The 19,557-nt window shown below is 40.7% G+C and overlaps 1 protein-coding gene across 8 annotated transcripts in view; it reads left to right on the top strand.

Moving 5' to 3' along the window:
* Positions 1-1,792: 1,792 nt before the first annotated feature.
* CEP192 (centrosomal protein 192) overlaps positions 1,793-19,557 on the top strand; it is a 148,387-nt gene continuing 130,622 nt past the window's right edge. For 5 of the 8 annotated variants that reach the window (XM_033087619.1, XM_033087621.1, XM_033087620.1 and 2 more), the window contains exons 1-5: positions 1,796-1,921; positions 2,613-2,786; positions 5,486-5,569; positions 8,136-8,303; positions 9,167-9,292. In XM_033087619.1, the coding sequence (XP_032943510.1) occupies positions 8,140-8,303; positions 9,167-9,292 (290 nt within the window). In that variant the 5' untranslated portion in view covers positions 1,796-1,921; positions 2,613-2,786; positions 5,486-5,569; positions 8,136-8,139. Of the gene's footprint in view, positions 1,922-1,967; positions 2,029-2,612; positions 2,787-5,485; positions 5,570-8,135; positions 8,304-9,166; positions 9,293-19,557 lie in introns of those variants that run through there. The other 3 variants (XM_033087616.1, XM_033087617.1, XM_033087615.1) reach the window with 3 other exon arrangements.

The raw sequence follows: 19,557 nt of genomic DNA, 5'->3' as shown, positions 1-19,557 counted from the left end.
AACTGCTCCAGTATATTCCGGAGAGTTTTGGCCGACACCATACTCTGCTGGCTGCGCCATTTGTCGTGCAGGGCGGCCTGCGGGGTCTCTGCTCCCGCTCCCCACGTAAGAACGCAGGGTATGGCTAGGCCAAAAAGGAACACCACGGAGCCATAGGTAAGGAAGTCATACTACTATGGTCTCACTGGAGGCTGGGTTTACACGATGTGTGACCTGCTGTCCGCTTTTCTGCCAACCGACCTCCTCTCTCCTCCTCTCTCCTCCACTCTCCTTCACTTCCCGCCGTAGCCACGGCAGTTATATCAGTGGCCAATGGCTCAATGGTTACAGCTGACGGCCATCTACTACCTGAGTCAGCACCCCTCTACGTGAGGCCGAGAGCCTGGAAACTGCTCTCTGGGGCTCTGTCCCCACACTCAGTTAGCATCCTTTCAGCTCTAGAGCTAAATATTTGCTTCATTTTTCAGGATTCAAAAATCTTGAGATATTCACTTATTAACTTTGTTCATTGAGTATGGACAAAGGTAGAAAAGGGGTAATATACACTTTGGAAATACCAAGGCTGGAATGTTTCAAAAAGAGATGTTAAGAGAACTAGGGAAATACGACTCAGTTTGACAGGAAGCCAGACCTGATAAAATAAGTGTTTAATTAATGCTTAGGACCAAGCTGATAATATGAAATGAGTGACAAGTTGTGAAAGTGGATGCAATTCAGGGTAGGAGAGACAGAATGGTCTTCAGGTGATAAAACAATCAAGGAATGGTGGTGTTTGTTTTTTGGATGGAAAGATGCAGCATTTCCAAAGGCAGAAAGGGACCAGTGGAGAGGGTATCCAGGAATGATAGTTGAGCAGTATTTTAGAGGATACAGGAAGCAAAGGGATCAAATAAACATCTCTTTCCGCACCAGGCTAAAATTAGGAGTAGGACTGTCAGACTCAACTGTTTTTTTTTCCTTTTCTCCCAAGTGCACCATGCATTTTAAACAGTAAATAACTTGAATGAAATTAAGGAGTTAGCTTTGGAGAGTCACTTTCCCTTTGAGACTATGGAAGAAATTTTGAGATAAAGGAAAGTGAAAAGAGTGAAATTAAATTACCTGTATAGTTTCAGTAAAGTAAGAGTTAAGGCCTTGAGCTGAGCAGATGTCCGTGATGGGATTTGTGGCCTGAGGACAGGAAAACGTACAAAATTCATTAAGGGTGAGTTATGTCTTATCACCTCACCACCCCAAACCTTAATTCATCACGAAGAGGCGATAAGGTGAAGCGAACTCTCTTGAAGCTTGGATCCCAAGGAATGATTTCCTAATTGGCGCTTATTAGCAGTGCATATACATACATAAGGGATATAGAACATTTCAGCATCTGCCAAACGGTGATAGAAAAGATCGGCATTTGCCCATGTAAGGACAACAAAATGGCAACAATACCGAACTCGGGATTTGTTCACCGGAAATATTTGTGTATAAGGTGAGTGACAGTGCTTTGGGGTCCTAAACTCAACAAGGTGTGCGTTATTTTCAAGTTGGCCAAATCTTTCAACGCGGCGCCTTCGGTTCAGCTATAGCGAGAAGGCGTTTCACCACGTCTCAGGCAGTGCTGACCTCCTCTTTCGGAACTGCTGATCGCTGCTTCCTCCCTTCAAATCCAGGGCGCGCTGTCCTCGCCCAATCATCGGGCTCCTGCCCGCCTTTTCCCTCTGCGCCGTCCAATCCAAAGCCGTCCCTGAGTCTCAGACTCTCGGCTCTTGCCGTAAACAGACGTAAACCTGAGGGGCGTGCGGTACGGTCGGTTCCTGCCGTCGCGGCTGGTGCAGAAGGTACGCTCACGCGCATCTGCAGGGCCGCTGGGACGCCCCCTCCTCGGACCTTCCGCCGGGATCTTGGCCCCGGAAGTTGGGGTCGCGGCTTCGGTGAGGTTGGTCATCCTGTGTCCAGACGTGCGGTTCGGCGGGAGGCAGAAGAATCCATTTGTGGTCGGCGTTTCAGCTGCTGAGCCGGTGGGGCAGTGACGGTTGGATAGAGGTGGGGCGCAGGATCCGGGCAGGGGGCTGCGGGGAGCGAGCCGGGGTCGGGCCGTAACGCTTGGTCCAGCCGTTCGCACCGATCTGGCCCCCGCGCTGAATTCCGCTCAGTGAGGTTAATTGGAGGCCTCTGTGTCTGATGCTCTCAGCCAAGCATGAGAAATCAGCTCTGAAAGAAACGGGTTTTGATTTTAGAGGATCACATCCTTGTGTCTCCCTTTCACAGGGTGACTTCCGAGCTCTCGAGCAACGAACCTGCTCTGCGCTTTGCTCTGGAGTTTCTTGTTGCAAAGTGCTCGGTTGATCCGCGGTGTTGGCTTCATAATGTGTGGTGATGGACGATTCTGTTTCTATTTTTTGTCTGAAACTCTGACCCAGGAAATCACATTGTTAACTAAATACTGAGAGGTCTGCCAATGTCACCTATAATTCACTTTAGTTTTGGTTTCTGCTAGGCGGCATTCACATTTCCTCCCAATTTCTTTCCTACATTTCTTGTATCTGATTTATGGAAAAAAAATCGTGAAATATGACAATGTTTAACGTCACTCTACTTTTGCTTTCTCTTAATTTCACTTTGTTTAGTAAAACATGAGATCCCTTTCGAGACAGCCTTTGGGAGGACAGCTGTTTTTATGAGAGTATTTCCATTTGCTGTTACCATTTTGAGATTATTCAACTGGAGTTTTTACTGCTCCAAGATCAACTTTTTCTCCAAATTTCAGTTTTGTGGGCAAAGTTTGCAGTAAGCTTTAAAAGGTAATATACTAAATATCTACCTAATTATAAAATATGTCTTAAAATGCAAAGCGTGAATGATGAATATTAGGAATGTTTGACTATGTATTTTTTCCATGGCATATACTTTTAAATGTGTTTAATTGTACACGTAGATCTCCAATTAATGACTACAATAAATGTTATTTTACATATTCAGAAATACAGTTATAGCAATTAAATATTGGTAAACTCAAATGCCATATTTTGAGGTTACTGCTTTTAGGAAATAGCAAGAGAAATCCCCAAGATGGCTATTTAGTTCAAATACAGAGGGTGCCAAAAAAATGTATACATATTTTAAGAAAGGAAAACTATTAAAATTGTAATACTCAATATATACCGATAACAAAAGATGAATGCAAGTCACGTTTGACTCCTGCAATTACAAGAGGTGCTCAAAAGTGGTTACCATCAGCATCCAGACACTTCTCATTATGGCGAACTACTGCTTGAGCAACGTTGACCAAAGTGTCCACTTGTATACATTGTTTTGGAACCCCCGGTATAGTGAAAGGAATGATAACATTTTCTTCACTTGAAGTAATGAAGGAGGGGTGGGTAATGCAATACAGAGGGAAGTTAGGGACTATTTTCCCTTCTAGGAAAGCTTTAGGAATGTGGTATGTCTGGATGGTGTAGAGTAAGTTAATCCTTTCTGGAAATGAGAGACTAGGTATTAGATTACATTTTGTGGAATCTTCCACTGCATTGTGTTACTACCTTTGCGCCGAAAGCAAAGCTCTATCCAAGCACTTAACACTGTGTATTAAAATTGATAGGGATTGTCAGCAACCTGAGGGGAGCTGCCTTATATATTTTTGCATTCTTAGTGCTCAGTAGAGTGAGTTTCATGATTCATGTTTGATAATGATTGTTGCATGAATGATCTTTGCTAAATATCTAGATTTGACTCCTCTTAAATAGGAATAATCCTTAAAGAGTTTAGTATATGTTTTAATATGGTTTATATATCTGTAAATGAAATAACTTAGTAATTACAGGACTTGACATGTAGAAGCTAGTTGGAAGACTTGATGCAATAGTTTAGATTAAAAAGTGATGGGTGGCAGGTCGTGAGAATATAGAAGTGGGTCTCAGGTCCAGAGATATATTTGGAGTTAGAAGCATTAGAATTTGATAACTAATTGAGAGAGCAAAAGGGATCAGATGGTCCCATGAGTCTGGCTTGTATAGCAAGTAGGGTTTCCAGGCGCGAATTCCTGCCAGTTCTCAGGAATTTTTTTCACTTTCCCGTTCCCGAATCCTGAGATATAAACTGTTTTCTGTTCTCCATGATGAATTGTTTCCACAAAGTGATGCCGATATTACCAACCACCTGGGTTCAAGGAACTGATTTTCCCGATTTCCTGACCAACTTTTCTCGGGATTTGGAAACGGAAAAGCGAAAAAAATTCCCGCAAACGGGTGGGAATTTAGGAAAAATGTCTAAGAAATACATTGTGAATAGGACGTTTATTTCCCATTGTGGGTTTTAATGGGTTCAAGGAGCTGATTTCTCCAATTTCCCGACCAACTTTTCTCAGGATTCAGGAACGGGAAAGTGAAAAAAATTCCTGAGAACGGGCGGGAATACCTGCCTGGAAACCCTAGTAGCAAGAGACTATGGATAACATTGATCAAAACTAAAGCTAACAGAAAAAGGGGGTGGGAAGGGTAATGAGTTTGGTTTTATATTTGTTGGCTTTGCATTATTTGGGACACAATCAGGGGTAAGGTATCTGTCAAAGAGCCATTTGGAAATATGAGTGTAGATTTTAGGATTGAGGTCTGTGCTGAAGGTGATTTAAAGATGAGTGAGATGGCATTAGTACAGAAGAAAGAATAATACAATCTGGGCCAGGCTTGCCTGGGTGTGAATCCTCTGCTCCACTTGCACTGTGTGGCCTGGAAAAGTCTCTTAATTCCCTTTCTTAGCCTCAGTTTCTTCAATAGTAGGGATGATGGCTACCTTGAAAGTTTGGTGTAGGGATTAGAGAAATCTATATACGAGGTCTGACAATTAAGTTCGCGAACTTGTTGCAATAATGTTGCTAACCTTTTTTGGTCTCAGAGGGATTATTCATTATGAATTTGTACCAGCTGGACAAACAGTCAACTAAGTTTACTATTTGGAAGTGCTGAAAAGGATGCATGAAAAGGTTAGACGACCTGAACTTTTCGCTAACAATTCATGGCTCTTGCATCACGACAATGCACCAGCTCACAGGGCACTGTCTGTGGGGGAGTTTTTAGCCAGTAAACAGATAACTGTATTGGAACACCCTCCCTACTCACCTGATCTGGCCCCCAATGACTTCTTTCTTTACCCGAAGATAAAGGCAATACTAAAAGGAAGACATCTGAATGACATTCAGGACATTAAGGGTAATACGACCACAGCTCTGACGGCCATTCCAGAAAGAGTTCCAAAATTGCTTTGAAGGGTGAACTAGGTGCTAGTGTTGGTGCATAGCTTCCCAAGGGGAGTACTTCAAAGGTAACCATAGTGATATTCAGCAATGAGGTATGTAGCACTTTTTCTAGGATGAATTAGTGAACTTAATTGTCTGACGTCGTAGAATACTTAACACATTATTTGATAATAGACACTATATGTCTGCTAGATAACTAGGGAATATAGCTTCTTTCAATTCACGTTTTCCAACTCATGTTCCTAGCAGATATAGGTACTGAGAATATATGGATAAACAAGATAGATTATAAGAGGAAGAGTGGAGGTGTGGAGACAGAAGGCTATTACAGTGAGTATCCAGGCAGGAGAGGGTGGTGGCCTGACCAAGGTTGTAGTAGTGAAAGTACTGTGTTTTCCCAAAAATAAGACTGGGTCTTATATTAATTTTTGCTCCAAAAGACGCATTAGGGTTAATGTTCAGGGGATGTCATCCTGAAAAATCATGCTAGGGCTTATTTTCCGGTTAGGTCTTATTTTTGGGGAAACATGGTAGTGAGAAATCGCAGGTTCTGGTTTATTGTTATGATATAGCCATTGGAATTTGCTTAGGGATTACATATATGGGGTGTGTGTGTGTGAGAGAGAGAGAGAGAGAGAGAGAGAGAGAGAGGAGTCAGGAATGATTAAGGTTTCTGGTCTGAGCAAGTAGAGAATGGAGTTGTCATTTTCTCTGTGGGGAAGATTGAAGAGCAGGCTTTTCTTGAGGGGACTGGAATAAAATGGAGTCAAGATTCAGGTTTAGGTGCCTGTTATATGTGTAAGTGAAGTGTCAAGTAGGAAGTGGAATATCTGAGGTTCAGGGGAAAGGCCCAGGCTGGAGGTATAATTTCATATAGTATTTTAAAACTTTGAAACTGAGGGCCATCAACCGAGAAGGTGGGTAGATGGAAAAGATCCAGGAGCAAGCCCTGAGGGCTGCACTGTGTGGGGGTCCAGGAGGTAAGGAGGAACCAGCCAAGAAGAAGGAAAAGAAGCAGCTGCTGAAGTTGGAGAACCTAGACAGTTGTGTCTTGGAAACTAAGTGAAGAAAGTATTTCTACAAGGAAGGAGTATGACTCCCATACTGTTAGGTTGAAGATGAGGAGGACTGACAATTGACCATGGGATTATGGAGTTTGGCAATGGAGGTCAGTGGTGATGTTGACAAGCATTTTGGTGGGGTGGTAGGACGGAAGCCAGCTTACAGTGAGTTTAGGAAATGGCAGGAGTGGAACTGCATGGCCAGTAGTGATTCCTTTTGGAGGAGTATGTCGTGAAGGGAGTGCTGATAGATGTGGTAGCAGCGCAGGGGATAATGGTATGAGAGAGGAAGACTTTTTAAAAAGATGTGAGAACTAACTGCATGCTGGTGGAATTGAATGCACAGGGAGAAGATCTAACAGTGTTTAAGACGATGGCCAACTGCTAGTGATCGTCATTGCACTGGTTAGAGGGGTTGGAATTTAGTGCAAACTGGGGAGGTGGGCTTCTGAAAGGAACATGGATACTTCATCCGTAATCAAATAAGTGGTTTAGCTCTATAGTGGTCTTAAAACTTGTTCTACTTTGTAGAGTAATTACATTAGTCCATACTTTTGAAAATCTGTGCTTCAATGCATGTGTCAGTGACCTTGCCCAGTCCGTCATTGTTGTCATCTTACCAATTGTGGTATCTCTTTGAATATCCTTCCAGGCTTTAAGCCGTCTCCCTTCCTCTAGTATAAGTTGGTGGGATCAGTCCTTTCCTGGGCTGCAGAATACAGTCCAGACTTTCTAATACACCACTTAAGGCTTTTAGGATCTGGCTCCATGGTTTGATTCACTGTTATTTTGTACAACCATTGCCAAAATAAACCAATTCACTTGCTATTCCCACCACACACTTAGTACTTAAAGTGGATTTTGGAGTCAGGCCTGGGTTCAAATCTTACTAATTGTACAATCTTGGGTAAATTTAACTAAATTAGTCTCTGAGTTTGTATCTTCACTTGTAAAATGGGGATCCATGAGTTAAGATAGTAGGTATGCAATAAATTTTAATTTTCTTTCACCTTTGCTCATGTTTATTTGTCGTCTTTAAAAGCCCCCTCATCTTCAAGATATGGGGGCAAAACCCTCTCACTTATTGAGCCTTTCCTGATAATGGTTTTCTTTATTGAATTACACACAGCCCTTACATGATAAGCACTCTGAAATATTTTTGAGATGAATAACGTCTCCTGAGTACTGTGATCAGGGTCAAATTGAACTAATGGCGAATGTGGGCTGGAGGTTCTCTATCAATAGTACAGATTCTTTGCCATTGTTTTCCAGACTTAGTCCTTTGTGAGCTACTTTTATCATTTTTGCCTTGTCCATGTGCGAAGTATCCTTAATTTTTTTCTTTGAACCAACTCACTTTTTAAACCATTTACTAATCCTTGACAGTAATCTCTGAAATCAGAGGCTAGGTTTTGCTGGTTCTTTTTTTTCTTTTCCATGTTAGAATGAGTACCCAACTGGTAAACTTTTAAGCGCATCCTAAAATCATTTGTTTATGCCATGAGTGTTGTGCCTTTTTCGCTTCTTTATAGGATCGGTTTATGGTAATTCATATTCCTTGCTACATCAGTCTAAGAGTAAATTAAGCTGTGTTGTATTTCATTAGTATGTTAATTATGAGTTTGATTTTTATATTCTCAGCTATAAAGTAGCAAAATATTCTGAGAGTTCCTTTAACTCAGAATGCTCTCATAGTGTCTCATCTTGGTGATGTTCCAGAAATATGATTTTGTCCTAAGATTTATCAGTTTTCTAAGATTTATGAGGCTTGTATTCTTAATCATTGTAAAAAGTTTATAATGACATTTGATTTATAAAAACTTCTGTTGTTGCAGTGAGATGGAAGATTTTCGAGGTATAGCTGAGGAGTCATTTCCAAGCTTTTTAACCAATTCATTACTTGGTAATAGCGGGAGTTTGGAAAATGTCACGATTTCTTCAAATCTTGGCTTGCCTGTTGCTGTTTCAACACTTGCTAGAAATAGATCCACCACTGATAACAGGTACGAATTGTTTGAACAGATGATTTTTTTAGGTCCGTAAATCCTACAATATACTGATAACTTCTGTAAAATTTCTCAGTCAAGCTTGAGCTTTTGCTTTATCTGAGGGAGATGGCCGTGTATGTAAAATTATGTAAAATTAATATGGAAAAAGAAAAAATATATTGTCTCTGTATTCCATTGCCTTATCAGTGGTGGGTGGGTGGTGTTAGGATTGGGTACCAGTGACCTTTTGGTCTACTAATTATTTTTTCTGTCCATAGTGCTTTGGCTTTGTATTAGTTCAGCCTTACTGGTGACTGGTAATTTGAATTATATCTCTAAATATAATGTGTACAAGTTGCCCATCTTGTGTAGTGTGTAAACTTTGCCAATGCTTAAATATCTAACCACTATTCCATCCTTCCAATCTAACATTTGGTAAAGAGCATCATCTTTACCTTTGGAATGAAAGGGTTGGATTAACTTTGTAAAAACTTAGCTTTAACATTTCTGTGACTCTGTTGTTTAATATGTACTGTGTCTAATTAATGTCTAAGACCGGGTCATAATATAATATAATATAATATAATATAATATAATATAATATAATATAATACCGGGTCTTACATTATTTTTTGCTCCAAAAGATGCATTACAGCTGATGGTCCGGCTAGGTCTTATTTTCAGGGAAACACCGTACAAACCCCACTGCTGATCCATTTCAGTACTTTGCACATAGGATGATCGTTTTGAACACTGGGCTCTATTTGTTTTACCACCCGGTGGTTGGCTTCACAATCATGCAGGCCTATGTCATGGTGAATTTTAAATGTGCATAATTTAATTATTAACAGTCAAAACAGATTTTTTTGTGTGTGTAGGTATTCTGATATCCAGACATCTTATCTAGTAGAAGGAAAGTTTTCAATTCCATCTGAGTCATCTCCCAGTAGCCAGAGTGAAGCTGAACCAAGAGAGAAGTTACAGCTTAACTTCCAGGATGATGAGTAAGTTTGTACCTCGGTATTGCTTGCACTGTGTTAAAAGCGAGTTTCACTCAGTCTTGTGGAAAATGAAACTGTGATGGTGTCTCTGATTAATTCTAATCGTAAGAATCTTTAAATTTTCTTTATATTATTTTAACGTACAAACACTTTAAGTTTTTTGAAACACTTTTTCTGATTCCAGTAGTAATACATGCTCATTGAAAAAAGAAAATACAGAGAATTGTAAGGAAGACAATAAGGTCTGAAATCCCACTAACCAGCGAATAGCCATTGATTGTATTTTTATTTATAGTCTTCGAGAATATTTTCTATGCACACATACATATATATATGTGTGTGTGTATGTATATATATGTATCTATGTGTGTGTGTGTATACTATGTGTGTGTGCCAAAAAAATGTATGCAAGTGGACACTGGTCAGTGTTGCTCAAGCAGTAGTTTGCTGTAATCAGAAGTGTCTGGATGCTGATGGTAACCACTTGGGGCACCTTTTGTAATTGCAGAAATCAAACGTGACTTATATTCATCTTTTCTTATCGGTATAGAGTATTACAATTTTAATAGTTTTTTCCTTTCTTAAAATGTGTATACATTTTTTTGGTACCCTCTGTATATTCCGCACCTAGTAGATTATTTTATTAAGATAAATTCCTAGGATTGAAATTGCTGAGTTAAGAGTATTTAATTTTAAACACTTAGAAATGACCACATTGCTCTTTAGAAGATTTATACCAATTTATACTCCCACTAGAAAATGTCTGTGAGAATGCCTACTTCTCTGAGCTTTGCCCAACATTTGGTGGTATTTTTAATCTTTCATTTTAGAAGTAAAAAAATTCGTACACATGCGTAAATGCATAGATGAAAGTGTGGAAGTCTATAAACCAAAATACAAATGGTAGTTATCTGTTGATGATAGTATTACAGGCAGTCTTAAAGTTTTCTGTTTGAATTCATAATTGAGTATTTATGGATTGAACATACTATAATGTTTATTCACTACTTTTCTTTCTGTTGTGACTTGCTTCTTGACAACATTTGTTTATTTTTTATGATTTTTTATATCCTATAGCTAACATACAATATTATATGTCTCAGAGGTACATTATAATTATTCGAGATTTAAATACCTAAAGAAGTGATCACCATGATAAGTCCAGCAACCATCTGACACCGTACACACTATCGCAAGATTATTGACTATATTTCGCATGCTGTATACTACGTCCCCATGACTTATTTGTTTTATACGTGGAAATTTGGACCTCTTATTCCCCTTCACCTTCCCCCCTTTTAAAATTTTTCTATTACAGTTGACATTCAACATTGTTTTATATTAATTTCAGGTATATAGCATAGTGGTTTATATAATTTAAGAAGTGATCCCCTGACAAGTCTAGTACCCTCCTGGAACTATACATAGTTATTACCATATTAGTGATTGTATTCCCTGTGCTTTACTTTACATCCTCATCACTATTTTGTAACTACCAACTTGTACTTCTTAATCCCTTCACCTTTTCCACCCATCCCCCCAACTCCCTCCTATCTATCACCCCAACAAATCTATTACCATCCGACACCATACATAGTTATTACAATATTATTAACTATATTCCTTATGCTATACCCTACATCCCCATAACTACTTTGTAACAACCAATTTGTACTTCTTAATCCCTTCCCCTTTTTTTCACCCACACCCTAACCCCCCTGGCAACCATGAAAACGTTTTCTATATCTGTGAGTTTCTGTTTTGTTTGTATATCCTGTTCTTTAGATTCTACATAATAAGTGAAATCACATTGTATTTGTCTTTCTCTGTCTGACATACTCCACTCAGCACAATACCGTCCAGGTCCATTCATGCAGCTGCAGGTGGCAAGAACCCATTCCCTTTCAAGGCTGAGTAATATTCCATTGTATGTATGTACTACCTCCACCATATCCATTCCTCCATCGACAGATATCCAGGCTGCCTTGATATCTTGGCCATTGTAAACAATGCTGCAGTGAACATAAGGCTGTCCCCTTGAAGTACAGTTTTGGGTTTCTTCAGATAAATACCCAGATTTGAGATTATTGGGTCCTTCTTTGTCTCATGTTATACATAGCCTTTGTTTTAAAGTCCATTTTGTCTGGTACAAGTATTGCTACCCCACTTTTTTTGTTTTTTAATTCCATTTTCATGAAATATCTTTTTCCATCACTTTACTTGCAGTCTGTGTGTGTCTTTCAATCTGAAGTGAGTCTCTTTTGGAAGCATATGTAATGGTACTGTTTTCCTATCCATTCAGTCCTCCTGTGTCCTTTGATTGGAGCATTTAATCCAATTTCATGGAAAGTAATTGTTGATAGGATGAAGTTTTGATAATTAAGTTCGCAAACTTGTTGCAACGATGTTGCTAACCTTTTTTTGATATCAGAGGAATTATTCATTATGAATTTGTACCAACTGGACAAACAGTTAACCAAGTTTACTATTTGGAAATGCCGAAAAGGCAGCGTGAAAAACTTAGGTGACCTGAACTTTTCGCCAACAATTCATGGCTCTTGCATCACGACAGTGCTCACACGGCACTGTCTGTGAGGGAGTTTTTGGCCAGTTCGAACAAATAACTGTGTTGGAATACCCTCCCTACTCACTTGATTTGGTCCCCAATGACTTCTTTCTTTATCCAAAGATAAAGGAAATACTGAAAGGAAGATGTTTTGATGACATTTAGGACATCAAAGGTAATACAAGAACGCTGATAGCCATTCCAGAAAAAGAGTTCCAGAATTGCTTTGCAGGGTGAACTAGGCGCTGGTGTCGGTGCATAGGTTCCCAAGGGGAGTACTTCAAAAGTCTCCATAGTGATATTCAGCAATGAGGTATGTAGCACTGTTTCTAGGATGAGTTCGCGAACTTAATTGTCACACTTCATATGTAGCTATTGCTATTTTACTATTCATAATTTTGATCTTCCCCCCCACCCCCTACCTTAAAGAAGTCCCTCTAACATTCCTTGTAATACTGGTTTGGTGGTGATGAACTCCTTTAGTTTTTTTCTTGTCTGGGAAGCTCTTTATCCTTCAATTTTAAACGATAGCCTAGCTGGGTAGAGTACCCTTGCTTGTAGGTCTTCGATTTTCATCACGTTGAATATTTCATGCCAATCCCTTCTGGCCTTCAAAGTTTCTGCTGAGAAATCAGCTTACAGTCTTATGGGAGCTGCCTTGTAAGTTACTAGTTGCCCTTCTCTTGCTGCTTTTAGGATTCTCTGTTTTTAACCTTTGCCATTTTAATTATAATATATCTTGGTGTGGGTCCGTTTGGATTCATCTTGTTTGGGGCGTTATGCCATTCCTGGACTAGTATGTCTATTTCCTTTGCTAGGTTATGAAAGTTTTCAGTCGTTATTTCTTCAAATAGGTTCTTAACTCTCTGCCTTCTGTCTTCTCTTGTGATGTGAATGTTATACTTCATGTTGTCTCAGAAGTCGCTTAAACTAGTCTCATTTTTTTTTCTTTTTCTTTTTTTAATTAAAGTTTATTGGGGTGACAGTTGTTAGTAAAGTTACGTAGCTTTCAGGTATACAATTTTGTAATACATCATCTATATCTCACATTATGTGTTCACCACCCAGAGTTAGTTCTCCTTCCATCACCATATATTTGATCCCCCTAACCCTCATCTCCCACCCCCCTCCCCTCTTACCCTCTGGTAACCACTAAACTATTGTCTGTGTCTATGAGTTTTTGTTTTTTCATTTGTTTGTCTTGTTCTTTTGTTGTTTTCAATTTTACATACCACATATCAGTGAAATCATATGGTTCTCTACTTTTTCTGTCTGACTTATTTCGCTTAGCATTATAATCTCAAGATCCATGTACGTTGTCGCAAATGGTACTATTTCATCTTCTCTTACCGCCGAATAGTATTCCTTTGTGTATATTTGCCATAACTTCTTTATCCATTCATCTATTGAAGGACACTTTGGTTGTTTCCTTGTCTTGGCCACCGTAAATAAAGCTGCAATGAACAGTGGGGCACATATGTGTTTTTGGATAAATGTTTTCAGATTTTTTGGGTATATACCCAGAAGAGGGATTGCTGGGTCATATGGTAATTCTATTCTTAATTTTTTGAGGAACCTCCACACTGCCTTCCATAGTGGTTGCACCAGTCTGCATTCCCACCAACAGTGCATGAGGGTTCCTTTTTCTCCACAGCCTCTCCAACACTTGTTACTATTTGTCTTAGCCTATTTGATGATACTATTTGATGATAGCCATTCTTACTGGAGTGAGGTGATAATCTCATTGTGGTTTTTATTTGCATTTCTCTGATGATTAGTGATGTTGAGCATTTTTTCATATGTCTATTTGCCATTTGTATGTCCACTTTGGAGAAATGTCTATTCAGGTCCTCTGCCCATTTTTTAATTGGATTGTTTGTTATTTTGTTGTTGAGTTGTATAGTTCCTTATGTGTGTATTTTGGATATTAGCCCCGTATCAGAGGTGTGATCTGCAAAAATCTTCTCACATTCAGTTGGCTGCCTCTTTATTTTATTGATGGTTTCTTTTGCTGTGCAGAAGCTTATTAGTTTGATACAGTCCCTTTCATTTATTTTAGCTTTTACTTCCCTTTCCTTCGGAGTCAAATTCATAAAATACTTTGAAGCCAAGGTCCATAAGTTTAGTAACTATGTTTTCTTCTGTGGAGTTTATTTTTTCAGGTCTTACGTTTAAGATTCCTTTTCCTTTTTGCCATTCTGATTGTGTGTTTTCTGCTATCTTGTCTTCCAAATCACTTATTTGATCCTCTGCTTCATCTAGTCTGCTAGTGATTCCTTCTAGTGCATTCTTCATTTCAGTTATTGTAGTTTTTACTTTTGATTGGTTCTTTTTTATGGTTTCTATGTCCTTTTTTATGCTTGCAGTCTCTTTGTTGAAATTCTCATTAAGTTCCTTGAGCATCCTTATAACCATTGTTTTGAACTCTGTCTCTGGTGGGTTGCTTGCCTCCATTTTATCTAATTGTTTTTTTGATTTTTCTTCTGTTCTTTCATTTGGGACGTATTTCTTTGTTTCTTCATTTTGGCTGCCTCTGTGTGTTTTTTTCTATGTATTAGGTAGATCTGCAATGTCTCCCAGTCTTGGCTGAGCGGCCTTATGTAGTAGGTGTCCTGTGGGTTCCAGAGGCAGTTGCTCCCTGGTCACCTGGGCCAGGTGCTCCAGGAATGTCCCTTGTGTGGGTTGTGTGTGCCCTCCTCTTGCTGTTGAGCCTTGATTGTTTTTGGCATGTCAGTGGGTGGGATTGACCCTAACCTGACTGGCTGTGTGGTTTGGCTACGTCCACAGCTTATGGGCTGCTGTCCAGGAGCTTTATCCCACTGAGTGGGATTTGTCCCAGTGGGCTCTGGTGCCTGTTGAGACCAACTTTTGTGTGTGCCACTTGCTGGGCTAATTGTGTGGTGCTCTGCTCTGGTCTGAAGCCAACCTCCAAGTATGTTAGTTCTGGAGTCTGTTGAGAGGTCTCTGGTACAGCCCACTTAAGAGGGCTCAGGTCAGCCACTGCCTGTGACTGCCTGGGGGCTACCTGGTAGGAGCTACAAAGTGATCCATGGTTTTTCGCTGCCTGTGCTAAACCTGGATGCATGTGAGAGAGGCCACGTTGCAAACCCAGGATGGCTGCCACCAGTACCAGGTCTGGGGTAACTGCAAAAAGCCAGGACACCCAGAGGCCTGCTGCCACCTGCTGACTCCCTTAAGGTTCAGACACTCATAAAGCCTGTGTGGTATTCGAGTTGGGTGAGGTAGCGTCTCAGTGAGTCACTAGAGTGGGAAGTGTTGTCGCCATGTTAATGTAGACTCTGGTTTGGTGCCAGTGCTGAGCCTGGAGCGACTCAGCAAAAGTCTTGGAGCACACCGAGGCCAGTTCCCACCCACCTGGGCCCCATGGACTCTGAATGTTTTCCAAGAAAGAGTGCAATATGGGAGGGACTGGCTGCTCTAGGAGAAAGTGCCTCCTGCTGTGTGCAAGTTGGGTGGGGTGGGGTCCCAACTGAGTCAACAGGGCAGAGCAGTGGAGTTCACCAGGCCAGTCAGATTTAGATTTTGCCTGTGGGGGCAGGCTCAACATAGGAAAGATGGTGCCCGTCTGCCAGTTGCTTGGGAGGAGGACCCTTTACTGGGAAAATGCTCACTGTCTTTCAGTCCTTCCCCTGAAACCACATACCTTACCTCCCTAATGTCTCTGAGGTCTCCCGAGCCCAGATTGAGTGCCTGCGAGTGAGTGAGTCTGAGTGCAGACCCTTTAAGAGGATGGCTGGATTTCCCTCAGTTTCTGTCTTACCTGGATTGTTAGAATCCTCTCTGGTTTTCACAGCCAGATGTTGTGGGGGGCTTCTCCTCCCAGTACCAGTACTCTGGGCTGGGGATCCTGGTGTGGTGGGCTGGGGTCCCTTGATCCTCTGGGGGAAACTCTGTGGCCGAGATATTCGTCCTGATTCTCACCCGCCCCGTGGAGGTTTGATGGCAGCCTGTTTTGTGTCTCTGTTCCTCCTGCCAGTCTCGACATGGCTTCTTTGTATTCTTAGTTATAAAACTACCATTCAGCTAGACTTCTGATGTTCCTCCAGGTTGATTGTTTTATAATTTAGTTGTAATTTTAATGTGTTCATGGAAAGAAGCAGACACAATGTTTGTCTACTCCACCAACTTGGATCTCTCTCGTCTCTTGATAACATTTCTGTATCTCAAAGATGTTAACTCTTTGTATATTCATCCATTCTGTGTGTGTGTGTGTGTGTGTTTTTTTTTTTTTTACTGAGTGCCTCTATGTGCTAGGTGTTTCTCCAAGTGTTTAGGGAATATCAGTGAACAAAACTGACATTAAACAAACATTAAAATAATACCTATTTTATAGTATTAATATATTGGAAGGGAAAAGTGCTAAGAAAATAGAACATGATAAGGAGAGTTATTAGGAAGGCTGAAGGGAGTGCTCAGTGTGAGTCTCATTGAGGAAGTGTAAGATAATGAGCGAAGACCACGTGGACATCAGGAGGAAGAGGATTTGAGGTAGAGGGTGCAACCAGCGTAAAGGTACCAAGGTAGGAGCATTCATACCTAGTATGTTCAAAGCGCAGGAAGGAGGCTGCAGTGGGTGAGCAAGGACTTTGACTTTGAGACGGGAACCCATTAGAGGATTCCATCTGAACTGTGTTTTAACAGGCTCACGCTGGCTACTGTGGGGAGACTAGACTATTGGGAGGAAGACAAAGTAGAAGATCACTCAGGAGGTTGGATTATCAGGAGAGTGAGGTAGTTGGAGCCGAGAAGAGCAGCAAGGTTTGATGTTCAGAAGCTTCAATATTAAGAAGTGGGGAGAGGAGGAAAGACATAGTGAATAAGAATTAGTGATCAGAGATAGGAAGAAAACAGAGTGTATTGGAAGTCACATGAAGAACATATATAAAAGAAGAGAGAGTGGTTCAGTTGTGTCTAATAAAATGAAGACTAAGGAGTCACCATTGGTAACCCTGACAAGTGGTGTTTTGGATGTAGGGGGAGGCATAGTAGTGTAGTAGAGTGAGTCTACGAGAGAATGGGAAGTTAGTTTTGGAGACAGTGAGAGTAGACAGCTTGTGGAGTTTTGCTGTAAAAGGGAACAGAGAAACAGGGCTGTGATAGCTGGTAGGTGTAGTGGGTCAGGAGAAGTTTTTCTTTTTTGTGTGATGGGATGAGTTACTGCATGTTTAGTTGGTAGTAGGAATAATCGGGAAGGGGAAAATTTGATCATGTAGAAAGAGAAAAGACTTGTTGGAGCAGTGTCTTTGCATAAATAACACAGACTGGGATCTAATATGCCGAGTAGGGAATAAGTTTAGAGGGATTGGACCATGGATCGTTCCTTTGTATTAACAGACAGGGAGGCGGAATATGTGGGTACATGTGATGGTAAGAGTATGGAAGTTGTTTTTTCAGTGCTTGAGGTTTCTCAATAAAGTAGGAGGCATGGCCATCAACTCAGTGAAGGTGGACGAGGAAGGAGTTGCTGATTTGAAAAGAGAGATGTAAACAGTCCTATGGGAGTGTGGAAAAGTGAACAGACAAGGGGAATGGCAGGATTATCAGACAGCATCAGGAGCCCCACTTGAGGGTCATGGTCGTGAATTTAGTATGAGATCGCTCAGTGTGATTGTGATGTTTTCTCCAACCACATTCAGCTGTAGGAGTGCTGGCAAGGTGTAAGTGGAGAGTTGGGATTAACCAGGAATAGTTTGATGCAGGGAGTGAGGCACAAGGGAGTTGAGGTGTATCACTGTTTATAGGATTTAGGTTAAGGAAGAGGAGAGGATATCAGAAGGGTGAGGGAGTGTGTGAAATGTGGCAGTGTGAATGGATTGGCAGCTTGGGAGGGTCAAAGGATTTTAGAGTTGTGATACTAAGGTAGATGACATGGGGGTAGTAGGTGATTCTAAGCGGGGAGGCTTTAGGGAGAGTGATCTGGAAGTGGTACTGAGGGGCACGGAGGACTGTATATTACATTTCCACGCCCAGTGATACCAGTGCTGTGGAAAAGACAGTAGTCCTGTCCTCATTTGACAGAGCTAAGGGGGAGCAATGTTCTCCCAGGACATACAGGTTTTCATTAAAGCAGTGAGGTGAAACGAATGTGTAGAGAAGGGGTTCAGGAATAACAAGATTTTGCCGATCCAGCACTGTAACTTGTAGAAGGCACTGTGGAGGGGTTTGTGTACTAAGAAGGGAAGAGAAGGGATGTGCAGTCTTACGGAGTTTAGAATGCCAGCAGGAAGGAGTCCTGAACTTGTAGGGACTGAAGTAGGTACAGAGGGCATCATGAAGCTAGTCTCCCTGAACTGATGTTGGCGATGAGTCAGTGGATGTGGGGGGATGGGAAGGAGACGTTGGGAGTAACCCCTTGATGCTTTTTGATGGAGGTGAGGAGATCTGGGGAAAGGGGAGTGCTTTGGGGTAGTCCTTGCCTCTGTTGAATAATCTGAAGACCTGGGTTTTAGTCTGGTGCAAGGGCTTCCTGTGGCTACTGTGATGGAGGGTCCACAGCCATGGTCTTAGTCCCCTTGTGAGGGATGGCTTCTGTGACCCCTTCTGGGGGAGGGCAGAATGTATATATTTCAAATGTCCTTATTCTAACCTTTGAATTAATATTTTAGATGAATATGGAATTTAAAGATGAAAATAATTTTCACAAAATTTTGAGGGCACTGCTTCATAGTATGAGAAGCTTGATGTTATTTTGATACTTGATCCTTTGTATCTAAACTATTTTTTTCTCTCTGGAAACTTTCACAGTCCTCCAGAGTGCCTGGTGGATGGGGTTTCCCCCCACCTCCTCTATTCACTAAATTCTGATTGGCATCAATCCAGAGAGTTCCGTGCTTTAGTTGTAGATAATTAACGTGTTTCCCTGAAAATAAGAACTAGCCGGACCATCAGCTCTAATGCGTCTTTTGGAGCAAAAATTAATGTAAGACCGGGTCTTATTTTACTATAAGACCCGGTGGTATAGTATAATATAATATAATGTAATATAATATAATATGGGTCTTATATTAATTTTTACTCCAAAAGATGCATTACAGCTGATGATATATTAATTTTTACTCCAAAAGACACATTACAGCTGATGATATATTAATTTTTACTCCAAAAGACGCATTACAGCTGATGATCCGGCTAGGTCTTATTTTTGGGGAAAGATGGTATTACTTTGGCAAATTTCTATTTTTCTCTCTTTTTTTTTGGAGCTACTATTTTGGAGTGCTTGGGTTGATCTAATTCTATTGTGTGTTTTTTTCCTATTTTTTTTCTTTTTCAGTGCAAAAACACAATGTTCTAGATAAGTTCCTAATTTTTTTTCATCCTTCTATTAAATCATTTGGCAGCCATAATTTTCAGAGGTTTTCTTCTGTTTTTTTGTTTTTTTGTAATGGCTCCTTTTTGTGGAGGTAATAGCTACTTGAATGTTTCTGAGGATTCTAATTGAGATTTTTTTCAAAGTTCTATTAATTATTCCTCGTCTCTGGGGTTATTTGTTTAGTTTTTTCATCTTTATTTTTTATCACTTGAGCTGTTCCTTCTCAAACTGTGTCTGATTTGTGGCTGTCTTCTGGGTTGCTAGTGTGGGCACCCCTCAGATGTTGGGTGTGTCCAGATCTCATTTCCGTTAGGTCTCTGTGTGAATGGGGGCAGCACTCCTGGCCATCTTTACTTTGGGGTGAGCAGGCTG

The sequence above is a fragment of the Rhinolophus ferrumequinum genome, chromosome 19, assembly GCF_004115265.2.
Source record: "Rhinolophus ferrumequinum isolate MPI-CBG mRhiFer1 chromosome 19, mRhiFer1_v1.p, whole genome shotgun sequence".
NCBI lineage: Eukaryota > Metazoa > Chordata > Mammalia > Chiroptera > Rhinolophidae > Rhinolophus > Rhinolophus ferrumequinum.
Note: the sequence above shows the minus strand (reverse complement) of the source record. Positions and strands in the feature narration are given on the sequence as shown.